General features: G+C 39.1%; 1 protein-coding gene across 3 annotated transcripts; it reads right to left on the bottom strand.

The window, feature by feature from the left end:
• Positions 1 to 3,541: 3,541 nt before the first annotated feature.
• Positions 3,542 to 18,341, bottom strand: LOC124866545 (kinesin-like protein KIF23). 3 transcript variants are annotated; one of them, XM_047362373.1, is made up of 23 exons: positions 18,092 to 18,341; positions 17,521 to 17,581; positions 16,462 to 16,590; positions 13,299 to 13,404; positions 12,912 to 13,048; positions 12,721 to 12,833; positions 12,441 to 12,611; positions 12,301 to 12,342; positions 11,729 to 11,841; positions 11,341 to 11,462; positions 10,915 to 11,017; positions 10,714 to 10,793; positions 10,462 to 10,581; positions 10,009 to 10,168; positions 9,482 to 9,643; positions 9,188 to 9,354; positions 8,901 to 9,074; positions 7,601 to 7,807; positions 7,062 to 7,373; positions 4,932 to 5,020; positions 4,360 to 4,417; positions 4,166 to 4,206; positions 3,542 to 4,082 (listed from the first exon to the last, which is right to left on the bottom strand). In XM_047362373.1, exons 1-23 carry the CDS (start codon positions 18,103 to 18,105, stop codon positions 4,067 to 4,069), a joined length of 2,697 nt encoding a protein of 898 aa, XP_047218329.1. In that variant the 5' UTR covers positions 18,106 to 18,341; the 3' UTR covers positions 3,542 to 4,066. The 3 variants fall into 3 exon arrangements, with proteins under 3 accessions (XP_047218329.1, XP_047218331.1, XP_047218332.1); XM_047362375.1 differs by lacking the exon at positions 12,301 to 12,342 and having other exon boundaries at positions 18,092 to 18,336; XM_047362376.1 differs by lacking the exon at positions 7,062 to 7,373 and having other exon boundaries at positions 18,092 to 18,335.
• Between the last annotated feature and the right edge of the window lie 1,611 nt (positions 18,342 to 19,952).

Here is a 19,952-nt window from a genome sequence, read left to right as displayed (position 1 = left end):
AGAATAAACTGCAACATAAAAGGATGGGGTCAAGGTGTAACACGCTAAAACAAATGTATACATTTATTAGGGGTGCATCTATAATTTTGATTACTGGAGGAAATCCATATTAAATTCAAACTTGTGCATCCAATTCTTCTAGCAATTAATCCTTCCAGAAAAAGGAACAGTTCAAATAAATCCCTAAAAGTCCAACATTATTTCTTGCCCACGATGACAGCATGTACACTTCCAGAAATCTACAGGGGTTGGACAATGAAACTGAAACACCTGTCATTTTAGTGTGGGAGGTTTCATGGCTAAATTGGACCAGCCTGGTAGCCAGTCTTCATTGATTGCACATTGCACCAGTAAGAGCAGAGTGTGAAGGTTCAATTAACAGGGTAAGAGCACAGTTTAGCTCAAAATATTGAAAAGCATACAGCATTATGGGTGACATACCAGAGTTCAAAAGAGGACAAATTGTTGGTGCACATCTTGCTGGCGCATCTGTGACCAAGACAGCAAGTCTTTGTGATGTATCAAGAGCCACGGTATCCAGGGTAATGTCAGCATACCACCAAGAAGGACGAACCACATCCAACAGGATTAACTGTGGACGCAAGAGGAAGCTGTCTGAAAGGGATGTTCGGGTGCTAACCCGGATTGTATCCAAAAAACATAAAACCACGGCTGCCCAAATCACGGCAGAATTAAATGTGCACCTCAACTCTCCTGTTTCCACCAGAACTGTCCGTCTGGAGCTCCACAGGGTCAATATACACGGCCGGGCTGCTATAGCCAAACCTTTGGTCACTCATGCCAATGCCAAACGTCGGTTTCAATGGTGCAAGGAGCGCAAATCTTGGGCTGTGGACAATGTGAAACATGTATTGTTCTCTGATGAGTCCACCTTTACTGTTTTCCCCACATCTGGGAGAGTTACGGTGTGGAGAAGCCCCAAAGAAGCGTACCACCCAGACTGTTGCATGCCCAGAGTGAAGCATGGGGGTGGATCAGTGATGGTTTGGGCTGCCATATCATGGCATTCCCTTGGCCCAATACTTGAGCTAGATGGGCGCGTCACTGCCAAGGACTACCGAACCATTCTTGAGGACCATGTGCATCCAGTGGTTCAAACATTATATCCTGAAGGCGGTGCCGTGTATCAGGATGACAATGCACCAATACACACAGCAAGACTGGTGAAAGATTGGTTTGATGAACAAGAAAGTGAAGTTGAACATCTCCCATGGCCTGCACAGTCACCAGATCTAAATATTATTCAGCCACTTTGGGGTGTTTTGGAGGAGCGAGTCAGGAAACGTTTTCCTCCACCAGTATCACGTAGTGACCTGGCCACTATCCTGCAAGAAGAATGGCTTAAAATCCCTCTGACCACTGTGCAGGACTTGTATATGTCATTCCCAAGACGAATTGACGCAGTATTGGCCGCAAAAGGAGGCCCTATACCATACTAATAAATTATTGTGGTATAATACCAGGTGTTTCAGTTTCATTGTCCAACCACTGTATGTAACACCATATTTGTGCCACAGTGGGAAAATAATTACCCCGAACATAAAACTGCAAACATGAAATGCAGTGTTTTTTATCTCTCACTTTGGCACAGCTGTGCACTAGATAGGGGATTGTTGTGTTGTATACAACCTACCAGAGCAAACACAATGTGAGTCCACAATGTGTAAAAGGAGCTGTGTTTACAAAGCCATTAGCAAGTGTTTGAGTCAGAGAAGCCATTTGGAGTTGCGTGCTGTCATGAAGTATTTACCCTGACAAAGCCTAAAGACTGACTAGTTACACAGACAGAGGAGGAAATGTCAATATTTTAAGGGCTGCTGATATGTTTCCCCACATTTAGACCACTTCCAACTGCTCTGCAAACAGGACAGGACACAAAGCAGAACAGATATCACCACTGTGCTAAGTCAGGACAGTTTCAGAAACTGTTTCCATGATTTCATTATCTCAGGTTTCAAATTTTATACACTGATGAATTCTACTGTGTCCTATATAAATAACAGCTAAATCCAATGACAGAGCAATGGATGAATGAGAAGAACTAAACAGATTCAACTTCTTAAAAAAAAAACAACTAACATTTACAATAAAAAAATGAGGGTGAGCTAAAAAACACTTTATTTATTTTTAGAGGCTGCAGAAATAAAACGAGAAACAAAACATTATTAATCTAGAAATTACAATAAGTGTTATCCAGAAGGGGGGGCGTTGTTGGCAAACAACTGTTAGGATTTCACTGTCAGTGAACTAGTGCCTAAGCTGCAACCTATGGATTAACTTGAGGCTAAATGTTTCACAAGTTCTAAGATCTGAGTTGAAGATCAGATCTGAAGCAGAATTCGTGTTAAAGAAAAGGTTCTTTGCAGGTATGTAGCACCACCTGCTGTTCAGAAGTTAACTAACAACTAAATCCATCGGTTTCTGCAAACCGACAAAAATAAAAGCAGAGCTAGTTGACATTATTCTAAGCAGCAATAAGGGCACACTTGTACGTTTATACCTCATCATGTAGTTCAAGTTGACCTTTCTTCCCTACTGACAGACAACTTGTTGCATAAACAAGCATGCACTTGTCGGTGAAGCAAACTGCGCACTGAACCTGAAAGGAGCCCGGCTAAAAACATAGACGGAAATGAGTTTGATCTCTACTTTGCATCTTCTGCCAGGGATTAATCAGCACCTCACTTCCAGGATAACAATGTGAAAACCTTTAAATTTTGTTTATTCACTGGACCCAGGATTTGTTTTACCTGTAAATATTTAGCAAAACTACAACTGGAAAACGCTGAGCCAATGCGCCCTGGTAAAGATGTGTAAAGGCCCAATCAATGTATCTCTTATTGCAGTAGTATAATCAAATAATGATTAAACCCTGAACCTTTCATTTAAGGGATTTATTTACTGAGAACAAAAAAGTTAAATATAAGAAAAACAAATTTGGTGCCACGATTATACAACTCTAAAAATTGCTATAAAACAAATGCAAGTATTTTAATACATACTTTTATTACTTTTTGAGTGTAGAAGTCAGCTGGACCTGCCTTGTGGATAATAGAAAACCAACAGGCATGTCATGCATGCTGCTGATTCAGTGTAACCGAATCTTTAACTGAAAGAGGCATGTTCAAAATAACCATGTGGATTTGGGTCAGTGAGCTCGTTCATTCTGAAAGTCAACAAAATTGTGTCAAGCAAGATGAAGGTAGCAAATGTTGCACAAGGTGGTCCTTTTACACGATGATGAAAGCACGATTTCTCTCTTTGGGTCTACGTCTGAATTCAGTATGGTACAGTTTAGTGTAAAGCGTGGTGGGCGAGTTTAGTTTGTAAAGAAACAAAAATCTTCTTTTTCATTTCCCTTTGGAATAGATTTTGCAACATTTTCAATGTGGAAGTACTATTTCGTTTTACTCCGGGGAAAACATTTTCACCATCTATACTTCAAAGCCCCCTGAAAAAGGATTCATCAAACCAAGATTGAAATAATTTTAGGCGTAGACAAAGAACAAAAGTCACAACATGGTATCTAAATAAATTTAATGTCACCATAAATCCTAGTGTGCTACACTTGTTTAGGTAAAGTAAAAAGCTTATTTACAGGTGGTCAGCTCCACTTCATGACAGCATTTACATTTGTGGATCCACATGCTTTAAATCCTAAAACAATTTTTTTATGATCAAATGTATACTTACACAATGTGACATTTAATACATCAAACAACTCAAGGGAAAAAAAACAAGCAGAGACATAAAAAAAAAAAAAGTTTCACAACACATACATCGGGCGGCAGCATGAAGCAGACAAAAGCTACAATAAACCTCTGTCTTCAAGCTGAAAGAACTCCAGCATTCAAAAAGGAAAAAGCAATCTTGTTGGTATAATCCAACAAATAACTATATAATTGAGCATTGATTAAATTATAATTGCACCATAGTAATGTTTGATATAATCAGGTAGAGCAGAAGAGTTATCCTCCTTTACTGATTTAACAGGCAACAGTTTGGTTTTTTTGGTAAGAAAAAAAAAAATCTTCTTTGCAGCATCTTAAGGTCTTCTGCGCCTGAAGAAAAAAAAAAAAAAAAAAAAAGCATTAATTAAGATGATTTTGACCCTAAATGACAAACCATGCATGCTTTTCCTTACTTTTGATAACCATGGCTTGAACTTGTGTTTGCCATCGGAGCCTAAAGGGAGAAAAGGTACAAAAAAAAAAAGTCAATAGAAATCTTTTCATTACAAGACACATTGTACAATGTCTGTTTATGTAACAAAAATCAGAAAAAAACCAAACTTTAAAATAATAACATTTATTGATAGATGTTTTTATTTGAGCGTACCCGGTTTTCAATGTCTGTTTGAGCTGGTCCCTCTGCAGAGCCTGATCGCCTTTTGCGGCTAAAACCCCAAACAAAGTGTCTCCGTTAATGTTTGAACAGAGAAAATCTCAGCATTTTCAAATGCATTCTTCAAATGACAAACAATCAATTAGATGGAAGTTGAATTTTATTTTTACCAAATTAAAAAGGTAAGAATTTGAATCAGCCATTAAAACACAGATGCAGTAAATTATATTTCTCTTATAAGCTTAGTACATTTATTAAGCAGGAACCTGCTTTTGGAATATTGTAAAATGTGTTTATAAATAAATATACATTTCTAATATTTCAACTTTTAAAACAAACAGCTTTTGAGAGGGAAATCCACAGCTTTAACTGTTCTAACAAGGTTTTTAATACAAGTTCTTAAAAGCCAAATTAAAACATTTAATGGATTTATTATGTCAGGAATCTGAACAGAAAACTATACAATCACACCACTGTAATAAAATTATATATTATATAAAACAATACCACCAATAAGCCAACATTCATAGCAACTCTAAGCTGTGGTATTTGGTCAAAGACGTTACCTAGGCACTGTTGGGTACTCCTGCTTTAGAGTCTCAATATCAGTGAACTGTACAGCTTGTCCTCCACCTCTGGTCTTGAAAACATTGCCCTGTTAAAGTAAAAATAAAGAATTTATATGAAATACTAATCCCTAGTGAAATAGGCAAGACAGGGTGATTATTAATCAGATTAGGACCCCAATAAGAAAGGTTTGGCCCCATGTGATTTAATTGTCAAATCCACGCTCAAAATTAAGTTAAGCAATCAAATAGTTTTACCTTTATCAATTTGGTCTCGATCTCCCCATCAGAGGCAAGCTCTTGGTGTCTAAGCACGTATTTGTGGCATTTAGACAGAGCTTTCTCGTTCGGGGTCGACACCTTGATCGCATTGGGTATGATTGGCTGCATTACAGTGTCTAGGTCCAAATTAGATGGTGGTTTGTGGTCCACCCATTTCTCCTCGCCCGCAGAGCGTGAGCGCCTGTGCATCGAATGCACTGGAGGAGCCGTCTGGTGATCCCAAAGTGAGAAACAGAAATCAGGAAGTTATTTATATGTGGTCCCCTTTAAAAAGTTGTGATATGGTTAGTAGGGAAGTTTAATTGTTAAATGAGGCCTAGCTTCTTGTGAAAAGAAATGTCTTGCTGGAAACAGGAGATATTCCCAATAGATAGTCTTCGTTCTGGTATATATTTCACATTTGTGTGAAAATCTAATGTCCATTTCCGTTTCTTCCACAGTAAAGCACATCAGCAACACATTTCTCTATTCACAGGAAATTGCCAAACAGAGAGAGATTCAGCATGCAGGGGAGGACAAAATGTAGCACAGAAACTAAACTATCGATGATTAGCTTGCAAAGGAACACAAGACAATAACAAATGATAATTACAATTTTGTGCAATTTAGAATAGATTCGTGATGGAAAACAAAGAACAAACCTTAAAATTCAACTTAATACATCCACCTTTTGATTTTAGCAAACTGATAAAAGTCTGTTCTGCATGAAATTACTGTAGCATATTATCTATTTAACTGTGGGGCGCTTTTATTTGTTTAAAAGATGTTGCAGTGTATAAACACATACATTGTTGGGAAAAAGTATTTGCTCCCTTACAGATTTATTCTAGTTTTGTCACACTTGATCTAAAGTAATTCAAGAACAGATGACAAACAAAGTCAATAACATTCATCAGTCTCGAAAGAATTGCAAACCTATTTCTAACCGACCAACATGAGTCTAAGAGCCCATCGACTCATCCAGGAGGTCACAGCAACATCTAAAGCCCTGCAGACCTCACTTGTCTCAGTTAAGGTCAGTGTTCATGATTCAACAACAAGAAAGAGAGAGGCTGGGCAAAAATGTCATCCACAGGAGATTTCCAAGATGAAAACCCATGCTGAGCAAGAACTCATCCAGTGTAAATGGTAAATATTTCAATGACAACATCAGCTGCAGTTAATTCATATTTTCCTCTTGCTCTTCTGTGCTCTCATCATTATGTGACCCTTCGTATCTTGGCCGCTATCATCTGTGTGAGCATCTACTACAGCTATAGATGTATTGCATTCAAAATACTTCTTTACGATATCACTAACAGACACACCCTGACTTTTAAAAGGATGATACATTTTCGATATATATTTTGTAAAGCGCAGCAAAAAAGTCATGCCTTCCCAAACTCGGCAGAATTAACACCGAAGCTCCGGAGTTTATTATCCACTGTACACGATATTTTTGGATTGCCTATTTTACAAATATGAGGATCATAGTTTATGCACTACACTTACAAAATGGACACTAGTGATTGCTACTACTTACCAGACCAATGATAATTTCATTTATTTTATGTTTTTAGGTGGTGTAAATAAACTGTGCAATAACATTAAAAGGGAAACTATTCTGGAATGTAGCATGCAGGAAGAGCAAAGAACTTCTCTTAAAGGGACAGATGAAACACATGAAAGCTCCAAACATCCATCTAAGAGCAGGAAAATGATATTCTAGACTACATCTACATTTCTACTTGAAGCACTGTTAAACAAGCACACACGAAGGTTGCTGCCCTACACCAAGACAAGTTTTACACTACAGGCTTAAAGCGAAGGGCTGAACATTTTCTTTAGGACAACTACTAACACACTAACCCTTGTGCCTGCCTCTTTGTCTAGCTCATAGACAGAAGTTGTAGCAGGAGCCTTAGTCTCTGGGGCCCAGCGCTGGCCTCTCCTGCGACCCACGCTGCTGGCACTGTGGCACGGGGCGGGAGTCCGTCTGCCAAACTGGGGCGTTCCTGGTTGTCTAGACTGGCTGTCTGAGTCTATCGGGAACCTCTGCTCCCAATCTGAGATGCAGGAAGCTACTGAGGGAAAGGATGAGGAGGAAGTGGAGGTGGGCAAAGGGTCCTGAACTGCCCTAACACTGGCTTGGTTTTGGTTGAGAGGCGTTTGGCCTAAGTCCTGCAAAGTAATTGGGGAATGGGGCAAGGTGTGGTGAATGTTATGAACTGAAGGAAAACAGAAATACACAAACAAGAGAAACAGGTGGTGTGCACAGCAGATTATCCCAATAAACTGGATCACAATAATTATTAGTGGCATGCAAAATTTCCATATTGTGTCAAGTTAATGAAGCTTAATGAAGTCACACTGGTGGAACAGGCTGAAGTATAAAATAAATAACCTACAGGGAGAGGTGGTGGAGAAGCAGACCGCTTCTGAGCAATGTTCCGATCTCTCTCTCTGGAGGGTCTCTCGGGTTTCCCTGGCTGTTCTGTGGGACCGCTACCAGGGTCACCGTTCTCCGTCACTATGGCTTTTAACTGCTTCAGCTTCTCGTCTTTCACCCACAACTTGTTCTGCATCTCCAGCTGCTTGGCATTCACTCGCCTCTCCTAATAAGGAAATCACAAACAGGAAGTGTGGAATTTTTTTAAAGCATATTCAAAATATATTTCAAACCTATTCATATAAATGTTGATGCTGAATCTAACATTAGTGGTTAGTGACCAGATAATGTTAGTTGAATAAACTGATGAGGAAATTATAACTAAATTGTCCAACATCTTAAGTACAGATGCAATTTATCAATAGGCTGAAATCCATTTTGGCCAATTTTCCATGTAATTAGATCTAATCAGTGATTAGCAAGTCAAACACTTATTTCATTCAATTCTTTAAGTGTAAAAATATGTTTAGAAATCCAAGTTTTCAGTTTAGAAACACATGAACCAACAGCACATACTCGGGTGAACTTTATTTAAGTTAAAAAACTCAGATCCAGGTCAGGGACAAGAGCTTTGATGCCTGCAAAACATCCGTTTTTATGTCTCGCCAGCTACTTTTGTCGAGTATCTAACAGCCCCAAGCATCGGCAAAGATTCCTTAAAACACCCGAAAGCACAGAAAATTTTGTGGTAATTAAATTAGTAAAATCTCTCGTTGAAAAAAAAAATAAAAATCCAACTAGATTTCTACTGCTTCTTCTTTGTCTTAATCTCTAAAAAAAAGAGGAGCATGTACTTTTCTCTAAAAACCATGGACAAACAATACAATACAATGATGTGGTTGAAAACACATTGAAATTCATTGATGTTCATGTCCTGTGCTAGCGCTGTTGCCTTCATACGAATAGTGACTGTAGAGACACTTCTACTTGCTGCTCTCTGTTCAACAACCCACTGTTCAAGTTTGTCCTCTAACTGTGGCCATCTCGCCACAAATTAAAGGTTTTTAAGTGCGCCTTATAGTGCGGAAAATACGGTAATTAGCACCCCATTCTTTTACTGGCAGTTTTACTTAACATCTTAAATAGAACTTCTCCAGACATGTCTTTATCTAAACAAAGTTCATATTTTTTATGGACGCATTGTAAGAAATTTTTTTTTGAATGGCTTGACAGATATGTTCAGAAGTCTTCTGCAGTTAGTATTAGTAACTCTATCAAGAATCAAGTGTACATTAGTGGATCCATATTCTTCCACTTACACACTCCTTCTCCCATTTGAGTCTGGTGTCTGTCACCATGCCCTGCATCCGCTGCTCCATGCGCCTCCTCTCTGCCAGTTCTTTGTGCAGCCTCTGCTCTCTGCCCTCCAGCTCCTGCTGAAGTGAGCGTTTGTCCTGCTCATACATCCCGGTTGTTTTCTGCAGAATGTCAATCTGAGGAGGAGGAGCAGAAGTGTGAGAAACCAACAACGTGGACTTCACTCACAAATGTCGCTCCAGAGCCAAATTGCAAATTATTTCAGCAAAATGTAGAAAACAATCAGCACCTTGTATTCCAAAGTCTTAGATTTCTTTTCTAATCGTTCAATCTCCGTCCTTTGGTTGACAATGACTTTGTCCTTCTCCCCCAGTTTGCTTCGTTGATCATATACTACAGTCTCCTTAGCATTGAGCTGACTGTCAAACTGCTGAAGCAGGGACTTCATGGTATTTGCTGAAAAAGAACATACATACTTTCTCTACTTAGGACTTGCTGGTTCATGCAGACATTTTTTATTTATTTATTTATGGCCAGAAACACTCTCATATGACAATCCATAAGGCAGAAAAATGAATCATACCAGTTTGATTGAACTGTTCTGTCATCATCTGACGGATACGGTGCCGTCTCTCCAGAACCTCAATCAGACGCGGCAATGCCTGATCATCAGAGGGGTCTGAGAGCTCACAGGGAGGCAGTGGCGGGAGGCTTTCTATGAGCTGGTTCAGCAGAACTGGGTTTTCTACAAGAGAATAGATTTTGTTACGGAAAAGTTACAAACTTTTGGTTTTGTTGATTATTTGGTACAAAAAGTTCTAAGTTGGTCTTAATAACAAGTAGTAAGGCTGTATTCTGCAGACAGGGAACATGTTTAGTGTTGTCTTGGCTTAAACTTGGAGGCAACAACATTTTAAGAACTAAAACATGCATTTCTATCCAGGATTGCCGACCTTGTAAAGACAGACAGTGGTGATTCACAAATCAGCCTCTCAGCAGAATTTCAGCTGTTCATACTAAATGAAAAACTTCCTGCAGCTTATATGGAACATGTAAGAAAACTGACACAGACACAGTAAAACCAGCTGTACAAACTGAGATGTGGTTTACCTGCATTACATGGACCTCCTCTTTCTTCCAGGCGGCGTGACAGCTCATCTTTGAAGGCCTGGTTTCTTTGTCTCCGCCCTGGTGTGAGGCCACAGATTGGACGATCCACAGGCCGAGCCACCTCTACTTCCTGGGTCATCTCGGCAAAGCGCATCACCAGCTGCAACACACACAATGCAATGTTTATGTGAAACTAAGTTGCTAGGCTGCAAATGGCAGTCCAAATTAAATCCAAATGTTTCAACTGTGACTAAGTTAATCCTAAAAGTACTCTGAATATTTAGCAGACAACAGAGGGTCCCAAAACAAGGGAGTAGGTTTTTAAAATAGCAATATTTCCACCAGTGTGACTCCAAACCAGCAATGTTTTGCCAACAGTACTAAAGACTTTTAGAGAATTACTATTACTTATTAAAAAGTAGTTAAAGTGTTGTACAAAAAAGAAAATCTTACCAAAGTTTCTTCATAATCATCAGCCTTGGGGTTGACGCACACAATCATCCTGACCTTTCCTTCTCCATCAAAGTAGTTTTTAAACAGATGTGTGACTTTAGAGTCCCGGTATGGCACCATCTGAGGGAAACATCAAGGGTGTGTGAAAGTCAACTAAATGGAAAGCAAAGGAAGGTTACAAGAATATAGTTACACTACAGGGCAGTAAACCAGAAACAAAGGTAGTGTTGGTCCAGTAATAGGATTACTAACCCTATTAGTTCCACACATCTGGTTTTCACGTAGGACTTCCATACAAGTCCGCAGCGTCATCAAGGACTGGTTAATATTACCTGGAAATTAAATATATATATTAAAAAAAAGAGAGAATTAAATGAATCACAAAAATGTTTAAGAAGAGGTGTTAAAGGCTACTTTTATTATTGGAAATGAGTCGAAGCAAGTTAAACAGACCTGCTTCTCGAAGGCGACTTCCTTCTGCTCTGGTTCTGTTGGTGCGTTCACTGCCCGCCAGGTCGACCAGGCACAGCTGGCTCACATTCACCTGGTTTTTGTCCTATTTGAACAGTACACAGACTGCACTTTACTGTACTTTTCTAGAGCCTTTAAACCCCTAAAAGATCATAATCATCCATTAGGATACTACGCCATCGAGTCAATCATTCACATCCTGGTCATCACACGTACAGTACCAGTTAACAGTTTGGACACACCTTCCCATTCAATGGTTTGTCTTTATTGTCATTTCTACCTCAGGGAACTGTTGGACACCATTTCAGGCGACTGACTCATAAAGCTCAGAGTGACCAAAGCAGTAGTCAAAGCAAAGGTGGGGCTATGTTGCAGAATCTAAAATATAAAAGATGTTTTGCCAATCACCTGCAGTATATGGTCACCATCAGCATCAAGAGGTGCTTGGGCCAGCTTTACTGTGAACACACTGTGGGAGCGACTGGACTCACGGTTGAGCTCAGTGTTTGCTATCCGTCTTTTCTTTTGTCCTGAACAATTAAAAGAAAAAGGAAAAAAAAAAAAACAGCAACTTGCAGGATTAAATATCTAAAACTACAACTAACTCTGATAAGATTAACTAAATCATTCTACCAGACATTAGCGTCTTAAATGCTTCACCTCTGGTAAAAAAAAAAAAAAAAAGACTAGCATGAATTTTATGGTCACGAATAAAATTTACACTTACAAACTAGTCAATTGGTAAAGATAGGAAAACATGTAAAAACAAATAATCCCACAGAAAAACTTTCCAGACCTTTCCAGAAGACTTCAAAAGCCTCTTCTGTGGATTTGACTTCAACTTCTGTGCAGCCAGCCACATACATGTTATGGTTCTGGTCCTCGCGAAGAATCTTTGACTGAGGTGGTCTGAAACATGGCGGTTAAAAAAATAAATAAATAAAAAGGGAAATATGGGTTACCTGAACACTGTAAAATAATAATCCACTGCTTTAATAAGCCAAGCTGCAAAAACTAAACAGCAAACATTACAGGCAATGTTAGAACAAAAAATAAATAAAACAATCTATGGAGATACATGTTCATTCAGGGGGAACAAGCACATCAAGTACACACAGCAGCATTCAAGCCATTCAGCGACATCTCCTGTCTCCTTATCAGTAATAATAGAGAGCAAAGCTAAAACGAGACAGCAGCCAGACATCTCAGAGCTAGACGGGAGTCAACACTGTTACGATCAGGCATTGGATTAAAGGGATGGAAATGTACTAATGACCTAGACAACACATCAGCTACAACCAGGGAATATTTATGAATAAACAGTCGATCTTGGTGTCTAATGCTAATCTGTATTACTGAGCCACATACATGAACTCTTTGTTCCGTAGAGGCGTGTTTCCATCAAGCCACCTATTAAAAGCAGGGATTGGTAATTTGTAGAAAAAAAACAAAAAACTCATATGTAAACGATAAAAGAAACTGTACTGATTTGTACCATGGCGTCTTACTTTGCTCTGATTGGATCAAATAGGGCATCTTCAAGGAGGTCATATATATAGTTGTTGTAGATCTCTATGTAGGACACGAATATGCTGTAGCAGCAGTCTTCGTCGACGCTCTCAGATTTACATGCTTCATCTGGGTTAATCATATCCGCAAAGTCTGGATCAACCTTCGGTCTAAAATCAAAATGTAAAAAGACAAAAAAAATAAAATAGAAAACAACTTGATAAGCCACTAACTAGTCCTTAAAAATGAGGACAGCATACGACAGCTGCTAATAGATACCTGGAGGATGGCGTTTTGGGCACCGACTGCTGACTGTCTCGCTTCTGCCTCTCAAGCAGAGCATCAACCTGGTTCTGAATCTCTATTCCATTTTTGTCATCTGGTTTAAACACCTGAAGCGATAAATACATTTCAGCGAATCTGTCCGAATCTTTTAGGAGATCAAATATGGAAAGCATAAACTATCTTACAAATCTTTTGGCCTGAAAAGGCCCGATGCTATTGAAGAGCATGCCTAGAGAACGAAGAAGGAGTCCACCTTCTCCAGGTGAGCCAGTCATGGTGTACGTTTTACCACTTCCTGTCACACCGTATGTAAACAACAGACCTGCGAAGAGAGTCACTCATTTCACACAGAAGACAAAGACAAGATGGTCATGTTGGCCTCTGAAAGGGCCAAACCAGATCAAAACCACAATGACATTTGCTATTATGTAATGTATATAATTACCCAACAGTTAAAACACAAACCTGTACTTTTTAGACTTATTTCAGAATGCCTGAGAAGTTTATTTAGCTCCATTCTTGGCGAATTCGCTTTAAATAACAGTAAACAAATAATTTACAAGTTCACTTACCATTTTTACAGTGAATGAGGTCCTCTATGAGGGGTTTGGCAACATCTTCAAACAGCTCAATTTGAGTGGTCTTAATACCAAACACCTTTTTAAAGGAGTATTGCATCTACAGGACAGATTAACAGAAAACAATTGTGTTAAATTTGTTACAATGGAGAGAGTTGCTGATCTCTCTGCTGAACACAACTATGACAAAACCAATTCAGTTTTAGTAAGAACACTATAATGGCTCTGGCATAATATTTGGACATATACCAATCAACTTTATTGTCCAAAAATGTGTGAACAAACAAGGAATTTTACTTCAGTTTCAAGAGATCACAGCATGCAGACATAAGGTATAAAAATAGATGACCTTCAGAGAAACCACAATGAGGAATAAATAAACCAATTGTTTTTATTTACACACATGCACACGCACACACACACCCCCCTCAAAGAAATAAAGGGAACACTCAAATAACACATCCTAGATCTGAATGAATGAAATATTCTCATTGAATACTTTGTTCTGTACAAAGTTGAATGTGTTGACAACAAAATCACACAAAAATCATCAATGGAAATAAAATGTATTAATCAATGGAGGCCTGGATTTGGAGTCACACACAAAATTAAAGTGGAAAAACACACTAGAGGCTGATCCAACTTTGATGTAATGTCCTTAAAACAAGTCAAAATGAGGCTCGGTATTGTGTGTGACCTCCACGTGCCTGTATAACCTCCCTACAACACCTGGGCATGCTCCTGATGAGACGGTGGATGGTCTCCTGAGGGATCTCCTCCCAGACCTAGACTAAAGAATCCGCCAACTCCTGGACAGTCTGTGGAGCAACGTGACGTTGGTGGATGGAGCGAGACATGATGTCCCAGATGTTCTCAATCGGATTCAGATCTGGGGAACGGGCGGGCCAGTCCATAGCTTCAGTGTCTTCATCTTGCAGGAGCATTGTCCTGCATTAGGAGGAACCCAGGGCCAACCGCACCAGCATATGGTCTCACAAGGGGTCTGAGGATCTCATCTCAGTACCTAATGGCAGTCAGGCTATCTCTGGCGAGCACACGGAAAGAAATGCCACCACACACCATTACTGACCCACTGCCAAACCAGTCATGCTAAAGGATGTTGCAGGCAGCAGATCGCTCTCCACGATGTCTCCAGACTCTGTCACGTCTGTCACGTGCTCAGTGTGAACCTGCTTTCATCTATGAAGACCACAGGGCGCCAGTGGTGAATTTACCAATCCTGATGTTCTCTGGCAAATGTCAAGCGTCCTGCACGGTGTTGGGCTGTGAGCACAACCCCCATTTGTGGACGTCGGGCCCTCATACCATCCTCATGGAGTCTGTTTCTAACCGTTTGTGCAGACGCATGCACATTTGTGGCCTGCTGGAGGTCATTTTGCAGGGCTCTGGCAGTGCTCCTCCTGTTCCTCCTTGAACAAAGGTGGAGGTAGCGGTCCTGCTGCTGGGTTGTTGCCCTCCTACGGCCTCCTCCATGTCTCCTGGTGTACTGGTCTGTCTCCTGGTAGCGCCTCCAGGCTCTGGAGACTACGCTGACAGACACAGCAAACCTTCTTGCCACAGCTCGCATTGATGTGCCATCCTGGATGAGCTGCACTACCTGAGCCACTTGTGTGGGTTGTAGAGTCCGTCTCATGCTACCACGAGTGTGAAAGCACCACCAACATTCAAAAGTGACCAAAACATCAGCCAGAAAGCATAGGTACTGAGAAGTGGTCTGTGGTCCCCACCTGCATACAATCTCAATCCTGTTGAGGACGTTGTGTAAAAGGTAAATAAAAACAGGATACAGTGATTTGCAAATCCTCTTCAACCTATATGCAACTGAAAACACTACAAAGACAAGATACTTAAGGTTCAAACTGATAATCTTCATTGTTTTTTTTGTTTTTTTAAATATTCACTTGCAGCATGTTCCAAAAAAGATGGAACAGGGGCATCAAAAGAATGGAGAAGTTGAGAAATGCTTAAAAAACACCTGATGGGAACATTCCACAGGTAAACGGGTTAAGTGGAAACAGGCAATTGTTATGATTGGGTATAAAAGGAGCATCCCTGAAAGGCTCAGTCGTTCTCAAACGAGGATGGGACGAGGGCCACCACTTTGTGAACAACTGTGTGAGCAAATTGTCCAACAGTTGAACGTTTGTCGATGTACAATTGCAAAGAATTTAGGGTTTTCATCATCTACAGCCCATAATAACACCTAAAGATTAAGAAAATCTGGAAAAATCTCTGCATGTAAGCAGCACGGTCAGAAAACCAACATTAAATACCCGTGACCTTCGATCCCTCAGGAGGCACTGCATTAAAAACCAACATCATTCTACGAATATTACCATGTGGGCTTAATAACACTTCAGAAAACCATTGGCAGTCAACACAGTTTGTCATCACATCTACAAGTGCAAGTTAAAATTCTACCATGCAAAGTGAAAGCCGTATATCAACAACACCCTACTGAGATTGACTGACGCAAAGTGGAAAAGTGTGCTGTGGTCTTACAAGCCACATTTCAGATTGTTTTAGGAAACCATGGATGTTGTATCCTTCAGACCAAAGAGGAAAAGAACTACCCAGATTGTTAACAGAGTAAAGTTCAAGAGCCAAGATGGCGGTGTGTTAGTGCCCATTGTATGGGTGACTTGCACATCTGTGAAGGCACCATTAATGCTGAAAGGTAAATACAGGTTTTGGAGCAAGATATGCTGCCATCCAAGCATTGTCTTTTTCAGGGATTTCCCTGCTTATTTCAGCTTGACAATGCCGAGCCACATTCTGCATGCGTTACACCAGTGTGTCTTCATAGTAAAAGAATGTGGATACTTGACTGACCTGCCTGCAGTCCAGACCTGCCAAACAATAGCACAAAATACGACAACGGAGACCTCGGACTGTTGGGCAACTGAAATTGTACATCAACCAAGAATGGGAAAAAATTCCTAAAGTAATCTCCATGCGCTTTAGCATCTCTTTAACTAAAATCTTTTTAGGCATGGGCATCAAATCTTTTCATCATTTCCAATATATTGCTAGTCTGCAGAGTATGAATACAGCCAAGACCTAATTTAGCCCATTTTTGGCTAATTAATGACTAAAGAAACAAACAGATAATTTGCTGCATATGTAACACACTTACCTCCTTATATTCACCATTGCGGTTGGCTTTCAGCCCATCAGGAGCATGCAACTGAATGGTGGAGTTGCTGATCATCTCAACACAGCATTCCTCATCTTCCCCTCCAAGTGGACGTATGCGGCAGTAAACCTAGAATAAATACCAATTAAAAACTATTCTATCTTACCTTAAAATAACTTCTAAACAGATGAATAAATAACCATATGATAACAATTCACATTTTCCAGGTAATTTAAGGCCGTAATTCTTATCCCTAGGGTTAGTGTCCCAGTTGTTTCTGTGGTGTGGGAGCACAGGTAAAGTAAATGGCATACTAGTCCTTAAAACCTTATTTTTAAAGAGCACACTTTAAAAAATGAAAAGGGTAGGAGCTAGGAGCTGCACGATATTAGAAAATCTTACGATGGCAATATAATTGGTAAATCTTGTGTTGACAATATCAGGTACAGATTGTGCAATTTAGCCAACAACTATTGCCCTCCAAACAGTCCTTTGCAATATAAATATTATGCAAATTGATATTCTGATAACGATATAGTTGCCATATATTGTGCAGTCTTAGAAGGAGCTGTGGTTGCAGCAACACTGACAAACATTTAACAAACAAGTATTTTCTCAGTTAAATTATTCTTTATGGTACAGTGTAATGTCTAGTTTGTAGTGTTCTTCTATCACTGCTATTTTTTTCTAATGGACATCAATTTAAAAAATAAATAGACAAAACATTTCTTAATTTAAATATTCCTCATCACAATCATTTGAATATGCATGTATGAAGATGAATATACTCTGATACACTATTGGCAAACAATTAACATAGATTTGGATTTTAAATATATTAAATTGGATTGATTTGACATTAGGTGTTACAATTTTCTTCCACATTCACCATAAAACAAAGACAAGGTGAAATTTTCCCTACATGATGGTCTAAACCTGAGGAATAGCTTAAACATAAATCAAAATAAGCAATTAGCTGGAAAACCACCTTCCTGTTTTAACTTATATGTAAGTATATGCAATATGCAAACCATTATATTTATACTAAATACCACCTACCCCCACAGGATCTTTCTCTATGTTGGATGGCTTTTTGGGCCTTCGAGGAGTCCTCCCTTTCCTGCACAAAGCAAGTCGGTTAATATAAAACAGCATCTTCGATGATTCACTATATCCTCAGAAGCGTGTGGATCAGAAAACAGACCGAGTAAAATATTACAGCGGAATTTGATCAGTGGTACTTCAGTGTATGAATGAATGAATCGCCGCTAACGTTTTGTCAGTCTGACTGTTAGCTCAGGTGTCACTTGTTATCGATAAACAAAAATCCGAAGTTCAATTTAAGCTAACCAGCAGAGCATAGCTTCACTATATTTTGGTGAATACATTTTTAAACAACAGACTGTAAGAGAATGATTAATGAGCTTACAGGAGAGGGTTGGCAGATTATCAACCGTAATTTAAGATAATGTTTTGTAGCTAATCTCTCCTTTAGATTAAACACGTAAAACATTTTCTGGAAATCAGCAATTACCTAAAGTTAAAATAAGCTACCAGTGTGATTCTAAACGTAGTTATAATTTATTTAGCGTATGTTTTATATAAAAAACAAAAAGAGGGCAATACTGACCCAGCTCGCAGCATTGTTTGTGTAGCCAAACTCCTCTCAGATGCTAAGAAGCGCTTCTTCGCGATTTGAAATGTTCCCTCTTGTGAAACGTTCTTCCGGCAGTCATGAACGCCAACCAATCAAACGCGGAGGTAGAGGAGCTTAAGGTGAAAGTCCCGCCCCTCACAGAAGAAAACCGTTGATTGCATAGACAAACGCTGAACGGCGTTCCGACGTCGGCGCCATTTTTGTTGTGGTCAAGTCGGAGAAAACAAAATGCCTCTTACGTGTACAACATGGTTCCAACCGTTTAGGTGTCCGAACCAAATCATGGAGAGCTCCGCTTTTTTGTAACAGTTCTCATAAAAATTCTGACTTTATTCTTGTAATTTCAAAAAATATATATCTTAGCCTCGCCCTAATTCTCCGTCGTACATATGAACATAAGTGCGTAGGTGAATAAATAAAGTGAGACATTAACGTAAATCTCTGTTAAAATGTGCTTTATGAAATAGAGGCGCTTTATTCGTATTAGCTCATATCGCAGCCTTGCCTCCAGCAATATGGCGGACAAACGGTTACGTCTCAGCAGCGGGCCAACCCAGTCAAAGAGGCGTCTACGTATTAATGTCTATGGTTTACTGGTCCTAGATCAGGTTTATAAACGCAGATCTATATACCTGTCAACAAGTCAGTTATTTATACTATACAGAACATTTATGTGACACATAGAGTTTCAAAAATAACTTTTATTTACAAATATACAATATTATTTAAAATTATTCTGCCATCCCCCCATTTGCTCATGTTTTACTAGCAAGAAAGTGGACTTGCTTGCTTTATTCCAAGAAAGGCTTGAATTAAGTATTAAAAGAAAGAAAGAAAGTTAAAAAAGAAACAATAAACCCATTAAGTTAAGCTTTAGAATCGCTTTATTATCTTTGTGAAAATAAAACTGAAAGTTTACAATTTATCACTTAGCAGATTTACCAATGAAAGCAGGTACAGACACAAACAAACGTGTTGGCACCCCTGGAAGTGTAAAAAGTCTTAAAATAAATCAATATTTTGCCGCAGCAGCAAATTAAGACATACAATTGTTTTGGAGAACAATCCAATGGCACATTTACTAAGTAGTGTGAAACAATGTGCCATTAGATTGTTCTCACAAAATAATTGTATGTATTAATTTGTGTTTCAACAAACATGTTTTTTTTATAAACTATTGATAACCTTAGAAATGCCATTAAAATCAATCAAACTAAAGCCATTTTTTAATGCATTAGTATTCAGTTTGATAAGGATTTCTAGAAACGTCTACTAATTAATTTATTACCTCTATTCTTCTGGGGTTTTAACACGGGTAAATTCCTTTAAACCACTGGCCACCATGATGGACAAGGACTCATATTTATCTTTATGCTGTGCATAGTAAGCAGAATGGGAAGGAAACCAAGAATCTCTAAATTTCACGGCAGGAAAAACTACATCAAAGAGTTGCATCTTTCTCCATGACAACCATTACATGCTAAAAAAACAAAAAGCCTTGTTTTTGTCCCACCAATATAGGCATAATCACTTTAATTTAGTTAAACTCTCCTGAGAATTTACTGGGTGGCACTCCAGGTGGGTTTGGTATAAAACACAGGATGAATGTTTGGAAGAGCACATTATGTCCTAGTCGAGGATCTGTGATACTGTGGCTGTTTTGCAACCCTTGGAACCTTAGAAGGGTTATTGACATCAAGAACTGTTTGAAATGCCAAGAGGTGTGGAATAAAAAAATTGTGGCAACTATAAACTGAAAATGGGTAATCACTTGTCTTTCATCCAGATAATGATCCAAAATATAAAAACAGTAAAAAGGTTCAGCATGCAACAA

Source organism: Girardinichthys multiradiatus, chromosome 4 (assembly GCF_021462225.1).
Source record: "Girardinichthys multiradiatus isolate DD_20200921_A chromosome 4, DD_fGirMul_XY1, whole genome shotgun sequence".
NCBI classification, from domain to species: Eukaryota; Metazoa; Chordata; class Actinopteri; order Cyprinodontiformes; family Goodeidae; genus Girardinichthys; species Girardinichthys multiradiatus.
The sequence above is the reverse complement of the archived record's forward strand: the minus strand, read 5'-3'. Positions and strand labels throughout refer to the sequence as shown.

Excerpts from the sequence above, each read along its gene's own strand:
- LOC124866545 (XM_047362373.1), bottom strand. Across the intron at positions 16,591-17,520 it reads TAGAGAAAGATCCTGTGGGG|GTTTACTGCCGCATACGTCC; the intron begins GTAGGTGGTATT and ends TATTTATTCTAG. Across the intron at positions 10,794-10,914 it reads AAGTCGCCTTCGAGAAGCAG|GTAATATTAACCAGTCCTTG; the intron begins GTCTGTTTAACT and ends TTTAATTTCCAG.